The sequence below is a fragment of the Ambystoma mexicanum genome, chromosome 3p (assembly GCF_040938575.1).
Source record: "Ambystoma mexicanum isolate Mex_15411 chromosome 3p, UKY_AmexF1_1, whole genome shotgun sequence".
Lineage (NCBI taxonomy): Eukaryota > Metazoa > Chordata > Amphibia > Caudata > Ambystomatidae > Ambystoma > Ambystoma mexicanum.
Genome location: NC_090925.1, coordinates 599686860 through 599705971, shown reverse-complemented (window position 1 = coordinate 599705971; position 19112 = coordinate 599686860). Strand labels below are relative to the sequence as shown.

Below are 19112 nucleotides of genomic sequence, written 5' to 3'. Positions count from 1 at the left end.
CCACACTGAAATGAAGGACATTCTGCTATATTCATCAATCTGTCTGAAGCCATGATACGGGTCACCTTTGATGTCCTTCGTGCATGTCTTTCAGATTGAATTTAGAAAATTGCCTCGGTTATGGTTCTAAATATCTGGTCATCCATTGTAATTAGATGTTGTACAATCTGGTATTTTATTTGTCTTTTGTATCGAAGTGCCAGAGAAGTAAATGATAGAGTGGTTCAAATATCATGAATAAGTGATGCCTGCCATAATCTTTTCCTTCAAAACCCCATGTGAATACAGGAAGGGTTGAGATAGACCATATTTGACACATACAGTGGGATTGATTTCTGAAATAATTCAAGGCAGGTCTTCATTTAAGCTACTTCCTTTCTTTCAGAATTATCGAATGCCAAAGCTAACAATGGTCCGTGACATATTAAACTTCTGGGATCCAAAGTTTGAGGATTACGTCATCAACATTAACGTTGGGGGCTTACGATGGAAACTGCGCTCCAATGCTCTCTCCAAGTTCCCAGAGACAAGGCTCGGGCGCCTGGTGTCCTGCAGTTCAGAGGAGTCCATTCTTCAGATCTGTGATGACTACGATGTGAACGCCAGTGAGTTCTACTTCGATAGGAACCCGGGACTTTTCTTGTATGTGCTCAATTTTTACAAGACTGGGAAGCTGCATGTCATGGAGGAACTCTGTGTGTATTCCTTCTCTCAAGAGCTTGAGTACTGGGGCATCAATGAGTATTTCCTAGGCTCTTGCTGCAGCCATCAGTTCCACGAGCGCAAATTTGAGACCAAGTTTCACAACTGGGATGAGGAGAGTGAGGCAAGCAGCGTGGATACTGCACCCGACGAGATCTCGGACATCAACCATGAACTACTTCACTTCGACACAATGTGCTGTGGACATTACCGCAAATGTCTGTGGCTCACAATGGAAAACCCTGGCTATTCCATTCCCAGCAAACTTTTCAGCTTTGTGTCCATCAGTGTGGTGCTTATTTCGATAGCCACCATGTGCATCAACAGCATGTCTGAATATCAGATACTCGATGAGGGCGACAACGTGATAGACGACCCTGTGCTACAAAAGATTGAATACATCTGCATCTCTTGGTTCACCTTTGAGGTATCCTCCCGCTTGTTCCTTGCACCCAACCTGAAGAAGTTCTTTAAGCACCCACTGAACTTGATTGACATTGTTTCGGTTTTACCGATTTACTTCACCCTTTTAGTGGATCTGACTATTGGCAGTGGCTACGAACTCGGGAACCTGGGGAAGGTGGTGCAGGTGTTCCGTCTCATGAGAATCTTCCGAGTGCTAAAGTTGGCACGTCACTCTACTGGATTGAGGTCGCTAGGAGCAACCTTAAAGGTAATGTCAATATTTACGCGTGGCTGTGATTCCTGGGAGCTGTATTGGAAAAGGATCATGAAGGAATGCAGAATTGTTTTGGGGTTCATGGTTATGTTTGGCATTGCGGGTTTCATTCTCAGGTTGGAGTAAACAAGAAATGGGAGTAAACGCAAGAAAATCTTATTTTAAAGCAAAAAAGTATATATTACACATCTAATTAAGAACTATATATTCGAGGGGATTGGGTCCTCCGACGTATTCCATATCTATGGCAGTAATCACCACAGCTGTGCTGCTTCGGAAAATCTTTTGCCGTCTGCGTCCTGCATAGATGATGTCGATACGCTGTCCTCGAGGGCCTCCGTCGAGCCGACGTCACCGGATGTTATAAGAAGGACGCACGACGCCCGTAGCCTCAGTTCCGTTTTTTTCTGTGAACGTGTTTGCTTCGGAGATCTCGGCACGCCTCGGTTCTTCTGGTTCTGTTCTTTCTGTTCTTCGAACCTGTTCGTTGTGAGGATTCCATGATGTCTTCGTCTTCTTCCACCCGCGGCCGGTTTTTAAGAAGTGTCGGGACTGCATGTCCAAGATGTCGTTGATGGATTCGCACAACGCTTGCCTCTGGTGCCTCGGTGAGGACCACGACACGGATGAATGTGTAGACTGCCAGTCGCTTACATCGAAGGCCTTGCGGGAGCGTAAGAAGAAGCTTTCTGTAGTTAAGGTGGCCAAGCCCCGGAAGTCAAGATCCACTGGGCTTTCGACTGACGATTCGAGGGGCGACTCTCTGCATCGTCGGCATAAGTCCGGGGGTCTCGGCCCAGGAGTAGGTCCTGCCATTCCTCTGCCTCTTCGAGGCACTCACAGAAGTGCCAGCATCAGTCGCCTTCCCTGTCCTCGTCCGAGGACTCTGCCCGTCGGTAGGTGGCTTGTCCCAACAAGCACTCCACTCCTGCGGAATGGGATTCGTTCCGGCAGAGATGTTGGTGATTTTTCAATCGCAGGGCTCTGGTCCGTCCGCGCCGTCGAAAGACACGGGCCGTGACCGTGCTAGAGACACCACTCTCACGCCTCCGGGCTCGAGTGGTCGTCGCAATCACCAGGCACCTTTGAGGTCCCGGTCGGACAAGGATGGTCGCTCTAGACATGCCCGCTCCAGGTTGCGGTCCTCGACGCCCTCGAGACCGTCAGAGCCTGTGAGGTCTTCAAAGAAGAAGACATTGATGCCTTCGGCGCCAAGGTCGTCGAAGGACTCTCTCGAGGCTCCACCTCCGAGGAAGCCTTCGGCGCCCAGGCTGTCGAAGGACACACTCGGGGCTCCACCCTCGAGGACTGTGACAAAGCCGTCGGCACCACGCTCGACGTCGACGTCGATTCCATTGACGCCCTCAACGCCTTTTGAGGCTGCTTGTCGGAGGTGCCCCGTGGCACGGTGGAACCCCCTAGAAAGGCTCTGGCCAAGGCTAAAAATGTCTTTGTCCCTTTTTCTGTGCCCTCATTCCAGCCTCTGGATTATATTTCTGACGTGGATGAGGGGTCTGAGGAAGGTATGGTTCCTGAGGAGGTAACTGAAGAGATTTTGTCTGGTCACAGCCATATTGAAGACCTGAGGCAGTTGTTGCACAACGCCAGTGGTCTGGACACCTCTCCGGAGATGAGTTCTGTAGGCCTGAGCCTGGCACCCATGCCGAGTCCTCGTACCGGCGCCTTTTGTCTAGGGTCACGGAATACTTGGGGTGGACTGCGCCACCAGTGGATTTTCTGCAGGATGACCTGACGGATATCCTCGACCAAGGTCCACCAACTGACCCGGTACTGCCATTCCATATGGCCTTGCAGAGAAGGATGGCAGCAGCTTGGACTGCCCCGGAGAGTCTCCCGGCAGTGAGCAAGTCTTTGCCTTGAAAATACCGCCCAGCCAGTAGCGACCCCTGCTACTTGACCACGCACCCCACTCCAGAGAGTTTGGTGGTGCAGGCGGCTACGGCCCCAGCAAAGCAGGCGTCGTACCCTACCATCCCTCCTGAAAGGGACAAGCGTTTTGATGGCTGGGCGAAGAAAGTGTTTTCTTCAGGGAGTATGGCTTCACAGGCAGCCAACTCTGTGTGTGCCTTGTCACGTTTCACGCACACTCTGTGGAACTATATTTCGTTAGCGGCTGATCATATTCCCGAAGGGGAGGAACGGGATGGTTTTCTTGCTATTGTGCAGGATGGCAAGGATGCCATGTGTGAGTCCATTCTGTCGGGTCTGGACATGGCAGCCGGTCCATGGCGGCGAGCACCGTAATACGCAGGTTTGCGTGGTTGCGGAAGTTGGGGTTTTCTCCGGATGTGCAAGCCCGGCTCCTCAACATGCCCTTTGATGGTGAACATCTTTTTGGCAGCAAGGCTGACGAGAGCCTTGAGAGGTTGCAGACCTCTAAAGCTGCAGCGAAGTCGTTTAGCGCTGCAGTTCGTCAACCTCCGCCTTTTTGTCCTAGGGGACAGCAATGGAGGGGAGGTTCTTTTCGATATTACTCATCCTTTGGTAAATCGAGAGGAGCTGCAAGTCAAAGGGGCCACCATAGGAGTTCCATAGGTGGAAAACAGGGTACTCGAGGTGCCAAGGCCACTCAGGCAGTTGCCTCTTTGCCCTCAGGCACTGCCGCAGCCGCTTCAGCTCAGTCATGAGGCCATGTCCCATTGTTCACCGGTTCGGGGAAGGCTGGCGCAGCATCTTGTAGAGTGGCGTGCCATTACTTCAGATGTGTGGGTTCTGGAGATCATAGCCCACGGCTACTGTCTTCCTTTCCGGCAGAGGCCTCATGACAATCCACCAGGGAATCTCTCTTTGAAGAGTCTGGATCCGCTCCTTGCGCAGGAAATACAATCCCTGCTGGAGAAAGGCGCCATAGAACATGGTGCCTGTAGCGGAGAGGAACAAGCAATGGTATTCCCCTTATTTTTTTATTTCAAAGAAAGACGGGGGATTGAGACCCATCATGGACTTGCGTGGTTTGAACAAGCTCCTCAGGAAGGACAAGTTCAAGATGGTTACTCTTTATCAAGTCCTCCAGGCCCTTCAACTCCAAGACTGGTTGGTGTCTCTCGACCTCAAAGACGCTTACTATCATGTGCCGATCCATCCCAAGCGCAAGAAGTACCTGAGGTTCGCGGTTGGCGACTCTGACTTTCAGTTTCAGGTCCTGCCGTTCGTATTGACATCCGCCCCAAGGGTTTTCACCAAGCTCATGGTGGTGGTGGCAGCGTATCTCAGGAAAGGTGGGATTCATGTTTACCCCTTCCTGGACGATTGGTTGATCAGGGCGTGCTCTCCCGAGCAAGTCCTTGCTCATCTGTCCATCACCTGCCACTCCCTTCACAAGCTGGGCTTCTCCCTCAACTTAAAGAAGTCCCACTTGACGCCAGCTCAGCGGCTCCAGTTCATCGGAGCAGTGCTCGACACGGCCCTGGGGCAGTGTTTACCTCCCCAGGTGAGGGCTCATCACATTCTGCAGATGGTGCACAAGTTTCAACATGCCCAGAGTCTCCCGGCGTTCGAGTTCTTGGGGTTGCTCAGCCTCATGGTATCCTGCATTCTTCTGGTGCCAGAGGCCAGGTTGCGGATGAGATCTCAAGATGCAGTGTTCAGTCCTCCGGCAGGATGTCAGACCCCGTTCAGGTGCCGCCCTCGGTTGTCCAGGATCTCCTGTGGTGGGCTGTCGAAGGCAATCTGATGAGGGGGCTCCATTTTGGGTGCCCTGGCCGGAGGTGACGATCATGACGGACACGTCCCTCACGGGATGGGGAGCTCATGCCAACAAGTTGACAGTCAGCGGTCATTGGTCTCCATCGGAGTCCAGACTCCATATCAATCTGTTGGAGCTGAGAGCCGTCAGGCTTGCTCTGAAGGCTTTTCTTCCGACTGTGCGAGGGAAGAATGTCCTGATTCTGATGAACAACACAGTGGCCATGCACTACCTCGACAAAAAGGGGGGGGGGTAGGGTCACTTCCTCTATGCAGAGAGGCGATGCAGCTCTGGTTCTGGGCATTCCAGCAGGAAATTTCGATCTCGGCAGTGCATCTGGCCGGAGACGAAAACGAGACGGCGGACGCTCTGAGCAGGCAGAGCGTGATCTCTCACGAGTGGGAGCTGGCTCAGGAGATTCTCCTGGAGATCATTGACCCTTGGGGGTCCCCATTAGTGGATGTCTTTGCCTCCAGTGTCAACCGGAAGTGCGGAAAGTTCTGCTTGCGCAAATTTCCTCCAAGAGGAGCCTTAGGGGACGCGTTTGTGGTGGAGTGGTCCTTCCCACTGCTGTACATGTTTCCTCCAGTCCCCGTCATCCCGCAAGTGCTGCAGAGGTTATGGAGGTTCGGTTCCCGGATGATCCTTATTGCTCCGGCATGGGCCCGGAGAATGTGGTACCCAGACCTTCTCGACTTGTCCATCTGCCCTCCACGTCGTCTTCCCTACCGAGACCATCTGCTCTCACGGGATGGGGCTCAGGTTCTCCATCCAGAGGTCAGATCCCTCAACCTTCACGCTTGGCTTCTGAAAGGTTGAGGTATAAGGATTGGGACCTCCCTGAAGACGTGATGGAGGTGTTGCTTTCGGCCAGACGCCCTGCCACCAAGTCCCTGTACCGTTGCCGTTGGAGAAAGTTCTGCGACTGGTGCAGGGTTAAGAATGTGGATCCTTTTTCATGCGACATTCCTGAGGTTCTGTCTTTTTTGCTTTCGTTAGCCCACAAGGGCCTGCAAGTGGGTACCATTAAAGGTTACCTGACGGCGCGGTCCATATTTAAGCACTCGTCTGAGGAGTGTTCTTATTTCAAGATCCCTTTAATTTCTCAGTTTCTCAAAGGGCTCACTAATGTGTTTCTGCCGTTACCTTTCCAGGTGCCCGGTTGGGATTTGAACCTTGTTCTAAAATTCCAATGGGTGCTCCTTTTGACCCTTTACATTCTTGTCCTTTGAGACTGTTAACCCTTAAAACAGTGTTATTAGTTGCGGTCACTTCTGCTCACAGAGTGAGTGAGTTGCAGGCACTTTCTGTTAAGCCACCCTTCACAGTGTTTCATAAGGACAGGGTTGTCCTTAGAGTTCGTCCTTCCTTTCTTCCGAAGGTTGTCTCGGAATTTCATTTAAGCCAGAAGGTCATTCTTCCGGCATTTTATCCTCCTCCGCATCCTGGTAAGGAAGAGGAGAGACTCCATAGGTTGGATCCTAGAAGAACTTTAAGTTTCTACATTTCACGCATGTCCCGGGTCAGAGTGGACGATCAGCTCTTTATAGGTTACCCTGGAAGGCGTTTGGGACAAGCTGTTGCTAAGCAGACTTTGTCTAGATGGATTATCTTGGCAATTTCTGAATGTAAGGTAGGCTTACGGGCCTCTTCTACCAGGGGTATGGCTGCCTCTACTATTCGTAACATCTGTGAAGTAGCCACATGGGCTTCAGTCCATACTTTTGTAAGACACTACTCCCTAGATTCTATCCATGGGCAGGATCTGGCCTTTGGCAAGGAGGTCCTTTACTCTGCAATTTAATTGGGCATTCTTAATTTCTATATTCTAAATTCTTTTCCCTCCTCCATACGTTGGTACTGCTTTGGGAGTCTGTCATAGATATGGAATACGTCGGCGGACCCAATCCCCACGAAGAGCAAGTTACTTTCTTACCTGGTAATGTTCTTTCGATGGGATGGGCGACGACGTATTCCATATCGCTCCCTCTCTACCTGCCCCGCTACAGAATTTCTTATGCGACTGCAGCTTACGTTTCCGCAAGGCTTTCTGTGGGCATACTGGCAGAAGATTGGTGCCACACGTTCTGGGAAAAAACTATAACTGAGGCTACGGGCGTCGTGCGTCCTACTTATAACATCCGGTGACATTGGCACAATGGAGGCCCTCGAGGACAGCCTATCGACGTCATTGACGCAGGACGCAGACGCCAAAAGATTTTACGAAGCAGCACAGCTGTGGTGATTACTGTCATAGATCTGGAATACGTCGTAGGACCATCCCATCGAAAGAACGTTACCAGGTAAGAAAGTAACTTGTTCTTTTTTAAATGCAGGTAAATTATGCAAACAAGCAGTGAAAACACAAACTCATTGTGCATTTTCGCGAGCTTCTATACAGCTTTCTTGAGGTCTGATCCTTTTATGCAATTTTCCCCCAGACTGGAAAAGGGAGCAGCTAGTTGTCCCTGATGGGGCAAGGTAGGGGGCTGAGACCACTTTGCCTAACCTACCACAATTCTGCTGGCTATTGTAAGACACCTTCAGGTATCTCTAAAAATCTAGGAAGTGTTTGTTAAAGTCCCATAGGTGCTCTCGTGATCACAGGCCTCCAGGTAGGTCCATAACGAATGGCTGTCTGCATGCGGCCAAGGGAGGTTGGTGGGTGTGAGAGAGAAAGGTAGAAGGAGAGAGAGAGAGATAGAGGGAGATAGAGAGAGATAGAGGGAGAGAGAAAGAGAGAGAAAAAGTGAGAGAGGAGATAATTAATGGACAAATTGGAGGGGAAGGGAATAGAATAGGAAAAAAGAGTCAGAATACAGATGAAAGGGGAACACAGAAAGAGGATGAAGGGATGAAGAAAGAAAGGGAAAATGGATAGCAGAAACCTGGATGGCAGAAGAAAGACACTTCCAGAGGAAGGACAACATAGGTGAAGGAGTGACGGGATGAAATATGGAAGAGAATTGGGAAGGAAGGAAAATAGAAAATGAGAAATTGAAAGAGGAACTGATGATGGAAAGGGGGAGATTGGAAGGAAGGAGAAAAATGGAATGTAGGAACCAAGGAAGTTAAAAGTTGGGATGGATGGAAGGAAAGAAGAAGGAATTTAAGAAGGAAGATGAGTTGGGAAGAAAAGAAAGAAGGAAGGAGAGAAGCAAGGAAATAAGTGAAGGAAGTCGGGGAAAAAGAGAGGAAACTAACTATACAATGGGAATAAATGAAGGGAAGAAAATAGACAAGAAGGTAGGGACGAAAATGAGAAACAAAGACAGTGTAGAGGAGACAGGAAGAAAGAAGAGTGTAGGAGTTTGTCTCGGTGCACGATTCAGCATTCCTAGCCCCTGTGCCACCGGCGGCTGCAGGGATGTGGGCCTTCTAGGTTTATGGGGAAATACCTTTTTTCATACGGTAGCAGCACCTCTAGAGCTAGTGGCTGCATTATAGACTATCTACACACAGCAGTTTCCATGGGCCTAATAATACGTCTGGTGGTGCAGTCAACATGTTGTTAAAGTGGTAGTAAAGCATTTGCTGCCAGGTTACCGCATCAGCAGTTTCTGAGTTTGGACTTACAAAGTGAAGGGAGAGGAGCGCCTGCTACCTTTTTTGAAGGGAAAAAGACCCTGCACTTGTCTGGTCGTTTCTCCTCCACTTTACTTCTAAGAATTGAAAGCTGTGAATGCTCCAAATCCCCTAATGGAGGCCTAGGGACTCTTTGAATAGGGACAAACACTGCCATTCCACACTCGTAATATTTCAAAGTGGCGGGAACAGTAAACTAATTAAGCAGTATCTGCCCTGGCAATATTGCCAAACTAACTTAATGCCAGCCGCACAAGCAGGATCCAGTGTTTTGTGTTAAACTCATTAGTAGTCACATTCCGTAATTGTTTGAGCAGGTCTTTTCACCTGTGTGACCTTTAACATCATGAGCAGGGGAATAAAGAGTGTCCCTTCCTCCAGAGCCTTAAACCAGTCGTAGGTTTCTTTTGAGAATTTATCAATATACAAAGAAAAATGGTCTACTTCTCATTCAAATGTGTGGGTCTGGTGTCATTCCACTGTAGGAAACTATTATTGTTCAGTGAGCTAAGCGTTTCCCTCCGGCAACCTCCAGTCATAGGTTCGAATCCAGGCAGAGGTGATTCAGCCTTTCATTCTTCTAAAGTCGATACATTATATTAGGAAATAATAATGCCCGTTATTATAGAGCCTATGGTCGGGAGAAATCGAGCATGAAGAAGTATATAAACATGTAACTATTATTATTTAGCTTATCAGCAAAGTATGTGCCTGCCAGCAGGGAATTTAGTGTCACGGTTTTCATTCACTGAGAGGGGGATGGAATCCGAAGAAATGAATCATTTCACAGAATCTCGGGTTTTCCCCTGTGTGGATTCCCAGACAATGAGTGTAGTCAGATAAACCTTACAAGGGTGGTGGGACATCTCTCAAGAGGAGAGGTAGCAGAATGAAAGTCATGTTTTTGTCCACCAATCAGTAAAAGACAGAAATCGGGTGAGAGAGCGAAAGAGAAGGGGGATCGATGTCGGGGCGTCTTGTTTGGTGAGGGATCAGCCATGACTCTCTCACAATTGGGGAGGAATGGGGACAGGTAGATTACTGTCAGAGGGGGCAAGGTGGCTTACCTGAGTCTTCAAGTCTTCTCAATCTTGGGGACAGGGAATACTTTTTTCTTTTCATCAGATCTGGGGCATCGCTTTACCTTGTAAATAAATCTAAATGCAGGGCTTCATCCTTATTCTCGAAGGAATTCATTGCAGGTATCCGCATCTCCCTTAAAGGGGCTGATCAGGCACTGGTACATCTGGGGGCACGACAGGATCTTACTTAATTTAGCCTTGTTTTTCTGCAGACCCTTACACAACAATCATGGCTGAGCAAGGCTAAACACTTGTTGGCTGTTTCTTGCAAAGTATCTTCAAAAGTAGGGAGGGGGGAACTCCAAAAGGAACATACCCTGTGTAAAAATCTAAATCCATCTTCTCATAGCCAACAAAATCTGGATTGCCACCATTCGCTAACATCTATGTTTCTGCCTTAACTTTGTTATGATAAAACAAATGGTGTCTGCTTCACCCAACAGAAAGAGAGAAGAGACAGAGTGCATGTGTGTGTGTGAGTGAGCGAGAGAGATAGAAGGGACGGAGAGAGAGAGAGAGAGAGAGAGAGAGAGAGATAGAAGGGGGACGGACGGAGGGAGAGAGAGAGAGAAAAGAGTGTGTACAATTTTAGACTGCATTCGTTATGCATGCTTGGTTCAACTTGACACAAAAAAGCGTCAAAATCATTATCAATTCTCTACATCTCTGAAAAACATGGTCCATGCTATTGTTCAAAGGCAGTCATCGAAATAATATCTTAATATTGGAATATTGCTCTCAGATTTGGCTTGAAGCTTTAAGTTCATTCTTAAAACACGTTGAATTAACCTTTACAAAGAAAATGTGTTTGCCGTCAAAAGGACCTAGCAGTCTTAAAAAGTAAGTCTATGGCTTGGCCACTGGCTTTTCAAGCATCAGACAATTCTTTCCTATTTGGCCCATAAATTGACTCGATATCTTCCATCTTGATCGCTTCGGTCGTCAGATAAGCTGCTGCTGCTAGTGGTTCCACCAGCCTCCTGTTCTTGCAAGGAGATTTGCATTTCTCGCTCTATGACCCCCGACTTTGGAACTCCCCCCCTCAACCCCCGTGGCATCTACGTAATATGACAGATCTTATCCCGTTCCGAAAATCCCTTAAAACCTTTCTGTTTATATAATGTCTACCTGTCTGTGCTGCAGGTCAAAGACAAAGCTCAGTTGGTGAATCGACAATGGAAATGAAGTGTCTTTATGTTGTCAGCTGGCTCCACATGCAGGTTATTCAGCCGGATTACTCTAGTCTAAATCCTTCAAAATAGAAAAATGCATACATCTTTTGTTGGTAACATTTTTGCACAGCTCAGAAATGCACGTTTAATACCATCCGGCTTCCACTTTGCCCAGGGCATGCACATCAGCCACCCAGCAATCAATAGTGTCCACTGGGTATGGCATGTCCAGTGGACATTTTGCATGAAGCATGACCAAAAGACATGGCCCAAGTACCTCCTAGATACCCCACATGCCCATGCTTCAGTGGACACTTTTCCAAGGGCATGGCCATTGGCCAACGCCCGGCAACCTTCTTGAGCCCAGGGATGTCCTTTCACCAAAATGCCTGGGGTAGCGGAAGTGAGATCACATGACCCTTGACCTCGGATGACATCACAGGAAGTGATGTCATTTGACCCCACCCCAAAGTGACATCAGGGGAAGCGATGAAACACAGCCTTTCACCCCTTGACAAAACAGAAAGTAGCATCGCATAGCATTGTTCCTAAGTACATTACGAAAAATATGGTTACGATATGACTGTAATGTGATATACATTTCATAAAAGAATGGATCACCTTTGTATCGTTAATATCAGTGTGTAGAGGCCCTGTTAGGCAACGTTTGTATGCAGTACCCTCTGGGATCAATACAAACAACTATGACTACAGGTATAGGCAACCCAGCCTTTGGTATAAGCTTGTACTACACAGTTTTGGTAGCGTGTTGAGCAGCCAGGTTTATCTCAAGAGTGGAAATGTGAGCTGTAGTGGAGTTACACAAAGATTCACAGTTACAGGTATTCAAATAAACTCTTACACTCAAGGTTTTTTGCATAAACAATTATTAATTTATTTATCAGTCAGTCATAAAGCCTTCTTCAGACGGGAGCAATAGAATAGTAACACACAAGCTGCACACTCTGAGTTTCTGGATCAGACAAGGCCCTTTTGGGATGGCCCACAGACACAACCTACACCCAAAGGTGACTTCAGTAACAAGGGTGCTGGAGGACATTAATACCTTACTTTTGGCATACAGAATACTCTTAAAAAAATAAATAAAAGGCAAAAGTTATTAAAACACAAGAAATACAAATAGTCATAAGAAGGGCAAATACTTTCAGATAGCCCAGAGAAGTCATTCAATGCAATAGGCTAAGCCAAAGTCAATAGGCCAAAGTCTTTGTATAGGATGCAGCACGTCAGGTAAGCAAATGGAAAAGTCTTTGCACAAGTTCTTAGGAGTCTTTGAGAACAAGGAGAATCAAATGTAGGGCCACAAGCTGATTAGGCTTGTGAGTTGCAGAAGTTACAAGCACTTCCACAGTAAGAGGTAAGTTCTTTTAGGCATGTTTTACAGTACCTTAGTAAAGAAGAAAATATGCAGCTGTAGACTTCTGTTCCTATGCAGCTCTGCAGATCTCATTGTTCCTGGGCCTCAGTCGTGGGGACAAGAGGGAGGACGTCATGGGACTCCTGCACTGCGCTGGCACAGTCAAAGCTAGCAACCTGTAAACTTTACTTTCAGGGGCTGTTTGCGTTTCAGCTCCTTGTGGTACAGCAAATAGCAATAAGCGTGGTTCCTGGCTGTCAAGGTGGACTTTCCTCACATCTGAGGTCCCACACTCAACTGAGGGGGGGCATGCTTGGTCAGTCCTGCTTTGCGGGAGTCTGGAGGATCTTCCAAAAGCTTTAGGCCAGTTTACAAGCAATGCACCCAATCTGGTGTCCCTCTCCCTGGCTCTACGGTTTCCTGCAGCAACTCTGAGGAAATTCAACCAGCTCGGAGATGGGTGTCCAGGTGGCTTACTTGGGAGTTGATTGGTCCTACCAATTCAAAGGGAGAAGTTATCCTTTTTAGGGCTTCTCTGTCGATGAGAAATTGGCGATTCAGGCCTGCAGCAGGGCTTCACTGGGCAAACCAACGGTCCAGGAGTTGCAGTAGCCATCCTCTTCAAGCTCTTCTTCGGTTCCTTCATCCAGTGGTCGACTCTGCCTTCCAAGCCAAGAGACTCGCCTTTTATTCAGTTCTCTCCCATTCAGTCCAGCCTAGCTGTCACTCACCCAGCAGGGTGGCTGTCATTGCCGGACAGTCAGCCAGCCAATCACCACAGAGTGCATTTGGGTCTCCTAGGAGACTAAGCACAGGGAGTTTCGGGCATCTCCCTCACTTCCTGCCTACCCCAGACACTCTGGCGCCAGAGGCGGGTTTCACTCCTGAAGCCCGCCAAAGGCGAATGAACAAAGAGACCAAACCTGGTTTGGCACGCAGAGAAAAACTCAAAGGACCTTTCCACAAAGAAATGGTGAAAAAAGATGACCAGGAACCGTTTTAACAGAGGAGGCTCAGGCGCCCTCTTGAAAAACATGGCTCCCGCAATTTAACGTTACTGGTGCTGCGAACAGTTCACGGTCGGGGTAAATCACTGTAGTTCATTGGAAAACCCCTGCCACCAGCCATTCTGAGAGGAAAGGGTAACATATACATGCTACATGAGTAACTAGACATAGGGGATACTAAGTAACCCCTCAAGCACTCTATTGTAAGATAGAGTGTGCTGGGTCTAGAAATGTACAGGACTAAGTGAAGTCAATTGCACTCCACTGTTCTGGGAAACAGTAATTGATCCCAGAGAAGGTATTTAAACCTAGGGAAATCTAAAGGACTTCCCTGTAGCACTGCACTGAAGATGCTTTGTGACAGCTGGAAAAGATGATGCCTATGAAGTTGGTTAGACTCTACAACAAAAAAGAAACACAGTGTATAAACTCACAACAAAATACATGAGAAAGTAGAAAATAGGGTCTCATTCTCTCCAGGTAAAAAAAAATCGAGTCCTCAAAATCCAGCAAAGTTGCTGGGGGTCTCTAAATTGGAGGCAATTAGCAAATGTTTGAGAATTCTCCCTAACAGGCCCACATTGCCAAATGATGGTGAATGCAAGCAGACGTCCAAAGCACATGGTAATGAGGTGTTATTATATAGCGCTATTAAACGCTTTATATAGAACAAATATACATGCAATATCACCCAACCTGTGTTGGTTCTCATTTATCGACCCCATAAGGGATTACGGGATTCGAACCTGGAACCTGCGATCACACACACATTGCAGCAGCGAGCGCTCAACCCACCGAGCTATCTTACCGGATATAGTTATGTTACCGGTGTTAGTAAAATGAGCAATTACATGTCTGAATTTTCTCAGTCAGAAAGCAAATTACACTCTTTAGTGGATACCATTGAACTGGTAACTGAGATTTAACAGCAGGGCATTTCATCTGCAGGTCTGGTGCAAAGTGGGCCACATGTCAAGCCTGCGTGGATCTGCTTTTCGGGCTTCAGAGATTGGCAAAATACATACCATAGGGAGTGTTCATAACTGTGTATTAAAGAATTTAGAGTAGCGCAGGGAAAGCAGTGCACTCACACGGCATCCCGTACTCTGGGCACTTGTTACCTCATACATGCAAACAAACATCCTGAACAGCATGCCATGGAGATAGGAAAGATAGACACATTACAACAAAGCATTAATTGTAGCACAATTAAATCAAGGGCCACTTTATGTGCTATGGACAAACATTTCTACACTGTACACAAGCTTTTAGGCACAAGGATTTTGTCAAGTGACCGAGGACACTGAGATGGAATGTCTTCTGATGATCGTAACAAAGACCACGGCAGAAAAAAAACAGGCTATAACTGCAACTTGCGAAAAGCAAAATACATAGTCTGAAATGGATGCTTATTCCACTCTAAATGCTTTTTTGATGTTTTTGTTTGCATTGTGGATTTTAGGTGTTTAAGAACAAACTAAATCAGTGCCTGAGCCGCTGAAATGTGCCTGAAATAAACCTTTAATGAGTCTAGCAATTATTGTATAGAATTCCAGAAAGGCACATTATGTTATTCCTATTCTTTCTTATTTAGGTCACTGCTCAAAGTGTTACACCTGTTTTCTTCTAAGAGGCCCAGAGGCCCAAGAGGCCTGAACAAGAAAGCCAGACACTCCAGAAACAGAGCCACATGGTGCTGGCCACAGCCCAGGAGCATCCATCTTTACAAAAAATGCTAGGGCTAGCAAGGAAACCTCAGGGGTTGCAGCTGCAACCCCTGGCAACCCCCAAATGACGTCCCACCTTGAGCCTCATTGTGCCAATGGGAGAGGCCTGCTGCCATGCCCAGGGATCAGTTTACCTGGGGCATGGCATATGGCCATGCCACAGGCACCTCCAAGACATCCACGACGTTCATTTAATTGAATGTGGCCTCTGCCAATGCCTTGGACTCGTCCTGTAAGGACAATAATGGACACTTTGCCTGAGGCATGACCTTTGGCCCTGCTCAAAGTACCTCCTAGAGATCAGATATGTCCACTGGACATGGCTTCTGTCCATACCCCGTGCGACTTAACCGTGGGAATTCCCAATGGCCATGCCCTGGACATCTATAAACCACCTGTTGTGGCCATTGAGCACGGCCTCAGAGTCCTAAACCACTCATAAGAAAAACGTATATAAAAAAATCCAAATCTGATTGCCTAGCAGTATGAAAAACCTTCTCCACTTTGATGGGAATTAGAGCCCACAGTACTTTGAATACGCACAATACCTATTGCTCGGAAGACTTTCCCCCCCGATATTAACCCTTTGTTGCTTTCTGTGTACCAGTTTTTCGCATGAATAATTTAAGCAATTAAATTTAGTTCTAAAAATGTGTGGTGCAAGAAATCCATCAGCCCCCAGTTACCCCAGCGTTTCTTTCCCTAGGCTAGGGGCATGGGCCTCTATACTCGGCCTTTGTCTGCCTATATTTGCTCGTTTTGCAAAGCTCCCTGCCCCAGTGCCTAGCTTTTTCTGGGTCTGCAGAAGGCAAAATAAGCATACATGAGAACTGACCATTTCATCATAGCAGATGTAGCCTGTATGAATGGTGTGCTGTTGACTGTCAGCATTCTGAAAATATCTATCCCTACCAGTGTATGATGGATTTGCAGTTATAGACTCTGCTTGCATGCACACTGTCATAATTAAAATTCAGGCAAAGAACCTCCTGGAATTGTTGGCATATGGGACTAAAAATGTAATGTAAACAGCATAGCATGGCAATTCCTTGTTTAGTGTGAAAGCGAGATTTTGAGCTTTAGAAATGGTGCAGTGTCTCTGATAATTGTGGGGAATAATGAATGCTGTGCATTATTTATTTCAAATGCAAAAAATGATTACTAGTTTGGTGGGAATTGAACCTACACTTTCTCCGGGTTATTTCCAATGTGAGTGAGTGGGGTAATGAACACTGAAGATGGACTAATCTTGCATGAACTGAGAGACTAGGCTGCCACTGGAATGGAACATCCACAGGCTGTTTAGAGGAACAGCATTGGGCTCACTTGAAGCAGCACATATTTTGTCTCAATGGAGGCTACTTTCCTGCTGGACTGGGCGCCATTAAATGCAGACAGCACACAAGGCATGGAAGCCTGTTTCTTTGGTGACACATTGACGAGACAGGTTGTTCCCAGTAGAGCTCCCTGGAAAAGACATCAAAGCCTGAGAGGTTGGCAGTGAATGGAAATCATGACATAAATGTATAATACGCTAAGAAATGTTGCATTTAGCCAGCTGGCAGTACAGATGATGATTGGAGGAAAGATGAGTCTATGAAGGCAGCAGCATCTATAAATACCCGCCTCCATGAGGGAATCTTTGAATCAACAGCTCCACGCTGTAATGTCAAGCCAGTTGTCGCTATTGAAATAAACCTATAAGGTTAAAAATAGCCTCAGCAACCGACTGCTGATACAGAATACCTATGTGATCTTTTCTGAAGATGCATTAAGATTCATTTCTGAGCCACCGCAGTAGGAGAAAGTAGTATTTTGAAGGTCCATTTGTTCTTTATGAACAGGACCTGCTTTGATCATAAATAAAGCCTCATTGATCTACAAATTAACTGTTGGATGGCTTAAATTAAGAAGAGTGTGCTAATTTAGTTAAGTGTGCATTTAAGTTTATACCTTTTCTTTGCTGAAAAGAACATGTATATTCTGAAACTAATAACAGACCCCATCGTCTTAAGTCTCATTGGTATTTCTGTGGTAGATTGTAATTAATTGAGGCACCATGCAGCTGGGAAAGAGAAACCACTTAGGTGTTACTCTCTACACAGAAGGGAAAGTATTTTAGTATACCAAGCACCAATTAAGAGCTCCTATCATGATCGCCTGAGGAAAGCCTCATAGGCAAACATATGCAGATTCCTGAGCTGAGGAAGCACTACCATGAAAGGTGCTGCGTGCGTGTGAGTATTACTCCCGCCAACTTGGCACTCCCGATGATAGTGCCTCAACCAGGGGAATCAGTGGATTTTTTTATTTATTATTTATTTATTTATTCATATTTTTAAAGCGCACATCGGCCCAAGGGCATCGTGGTGCTGTTACATATATAGGACATTGCTGGTTACAAAAGAAGGTAAGTAATTACATAGACAATTGCATTTGTGGTTCATCTAGGAGCAGTACGGTACATAGGGTAGAATAGATTGGCATTTATGGTCTGGGAGATCTCCTTGCGCCCCTCATTACATGGACAGAGATGGAATCCTCTCTGATTACTCTCACCAACATGACACATCCGCACATGCACTTTGCCTTAACCAAGGAATATGGTAGACTAAACCGTATGGTTGGTCGCCCTGCACCCACCTGCAATAACTGTAACTAACTGTAGAAGAAGGAACTCATCGCCCTGGTGACCAATAGCTCAACAAAAATGCCATGCCGATTGAACTCCAGAATTCAACTAAAAGGTTCCTCCTAGCTTTGAAACTCCTCGGACAGACGCCTCATCTAATCCATTCCTCTCTCCTTCCCCCCTGCCCGACTCACAGCTGTATCTTCTACCACCTGACAGCAGCCGCACTCTCAACCCTTGCACGTGACATTCCACCGACCAAATACAGGATTACCGCAGTCATGCCGCGGCTCACGCCTCTAGTTTGGACACGCAGCTGCCACGCCAGCGACTGACGCAGTCTCACAGCGCTGCCATTCATTTGGTTCATCTTGAGCTTATTATTATTTCATTCAAACATATTTTTTGTTGATACATTAAAGAGAACAATATGAAAAAAGGGGCCAGTCAGTAATTTTCCAAAGATGGATGTTTTCTTGAATAATGAAAAAAATATTCTTTCTTTCTTCTTAATCGAAAAAAAAGTCATTTAATTCTTTTCGTTCGTCCCATTTGATTTAACTTCAATGTGAGTGCCTGTTGCGTTGCTCTTTAAGTTGTGATCGAGTTGGTGCATCCTCTTATTTCCAAATGGTGCATCTTCTTATTCCCAAATGGTGCATCCTCTTATTCCCAAATGGTGCATCCTCTTATTTCCAAATGGTGCATCCTCTTATTCCCAAATGGTGCATCCTCTTATTTCCAAATGGTGCATCCTCTTATTTCCAAATGGTGCATCCTCTTATTTCCAAATGGTGCATCTTCTTATTCCCAAATGGTGCATCCTCTTATTCCCAAATGGTGCATCCTCTTATTTCCAAATGGTGCATCCTCTTATTCCCAAATGGTGCATCTTCTTGGGCATCCTTTATTGTTCATTTGGTTTAGATTCATACATCCTCTTAGTTTGGATTAGTCTATCCTCGTGTTCTTACACACTTGAACAATCATTCCCCCACCCCCCTTAAGTTTTCTTGTGTTTCTAGGTTTAATAGAAAAAGAAATGTCTTCAGCTTTTGGTATTACAGGTTCAAACAAACCACTTCTCCTACTGATGAGCCTTATGGAACGGTGAAACACGTGTAGAGGATGCATTCATTGAAATGTAATTAAAATGTTGCAAAAACTGAAATCTAATTGAGAGAATGTATTTAGTGAAATTTAATCAAAGAGGATACACTAATTCAATTTAAGAGGAAGTATGGATCCAAACCAAAATGCACACTAGAGGATGTACATGAAGATGCACTATTTAAAAATAAAATGATGCATCAAGTGAAACACAAATTAAAGGGAATGTACTGTTAGGGTCCAAAAGGCAGTCACATTTAAGTTAAATTAATTGGGAAGAACTAAGAGGATTAAATGGGTTGTTTTGGATAAAGAAGAAGGATTTGTTTTTT

General features: G+C 46.4%; 1 protein-coding gene across 1 annotated transcript in view; it reads left to right on the top strand.

The window, feature by feature from the left end:
* KCNS1 (potassium voltage-gated channel modifier subfamily S member 1) overlaps nucleotides 1-19112 on the top strand; it is a 501402-nt gene that overhangs the window by 247942 nt on the left and 234348 nt on the right. Inside the window, exon 4 of the mRNA XM_069651358.1 lies at nucleotides 386-1375. Within this exon, the coding sequence (XP_069507459.1) occupies nucleotides 386-1375 (990 nt within the window). The remainder of the gene's footprint in view (nucleotides 1-385; nucleotides 1376-19112) is intronic.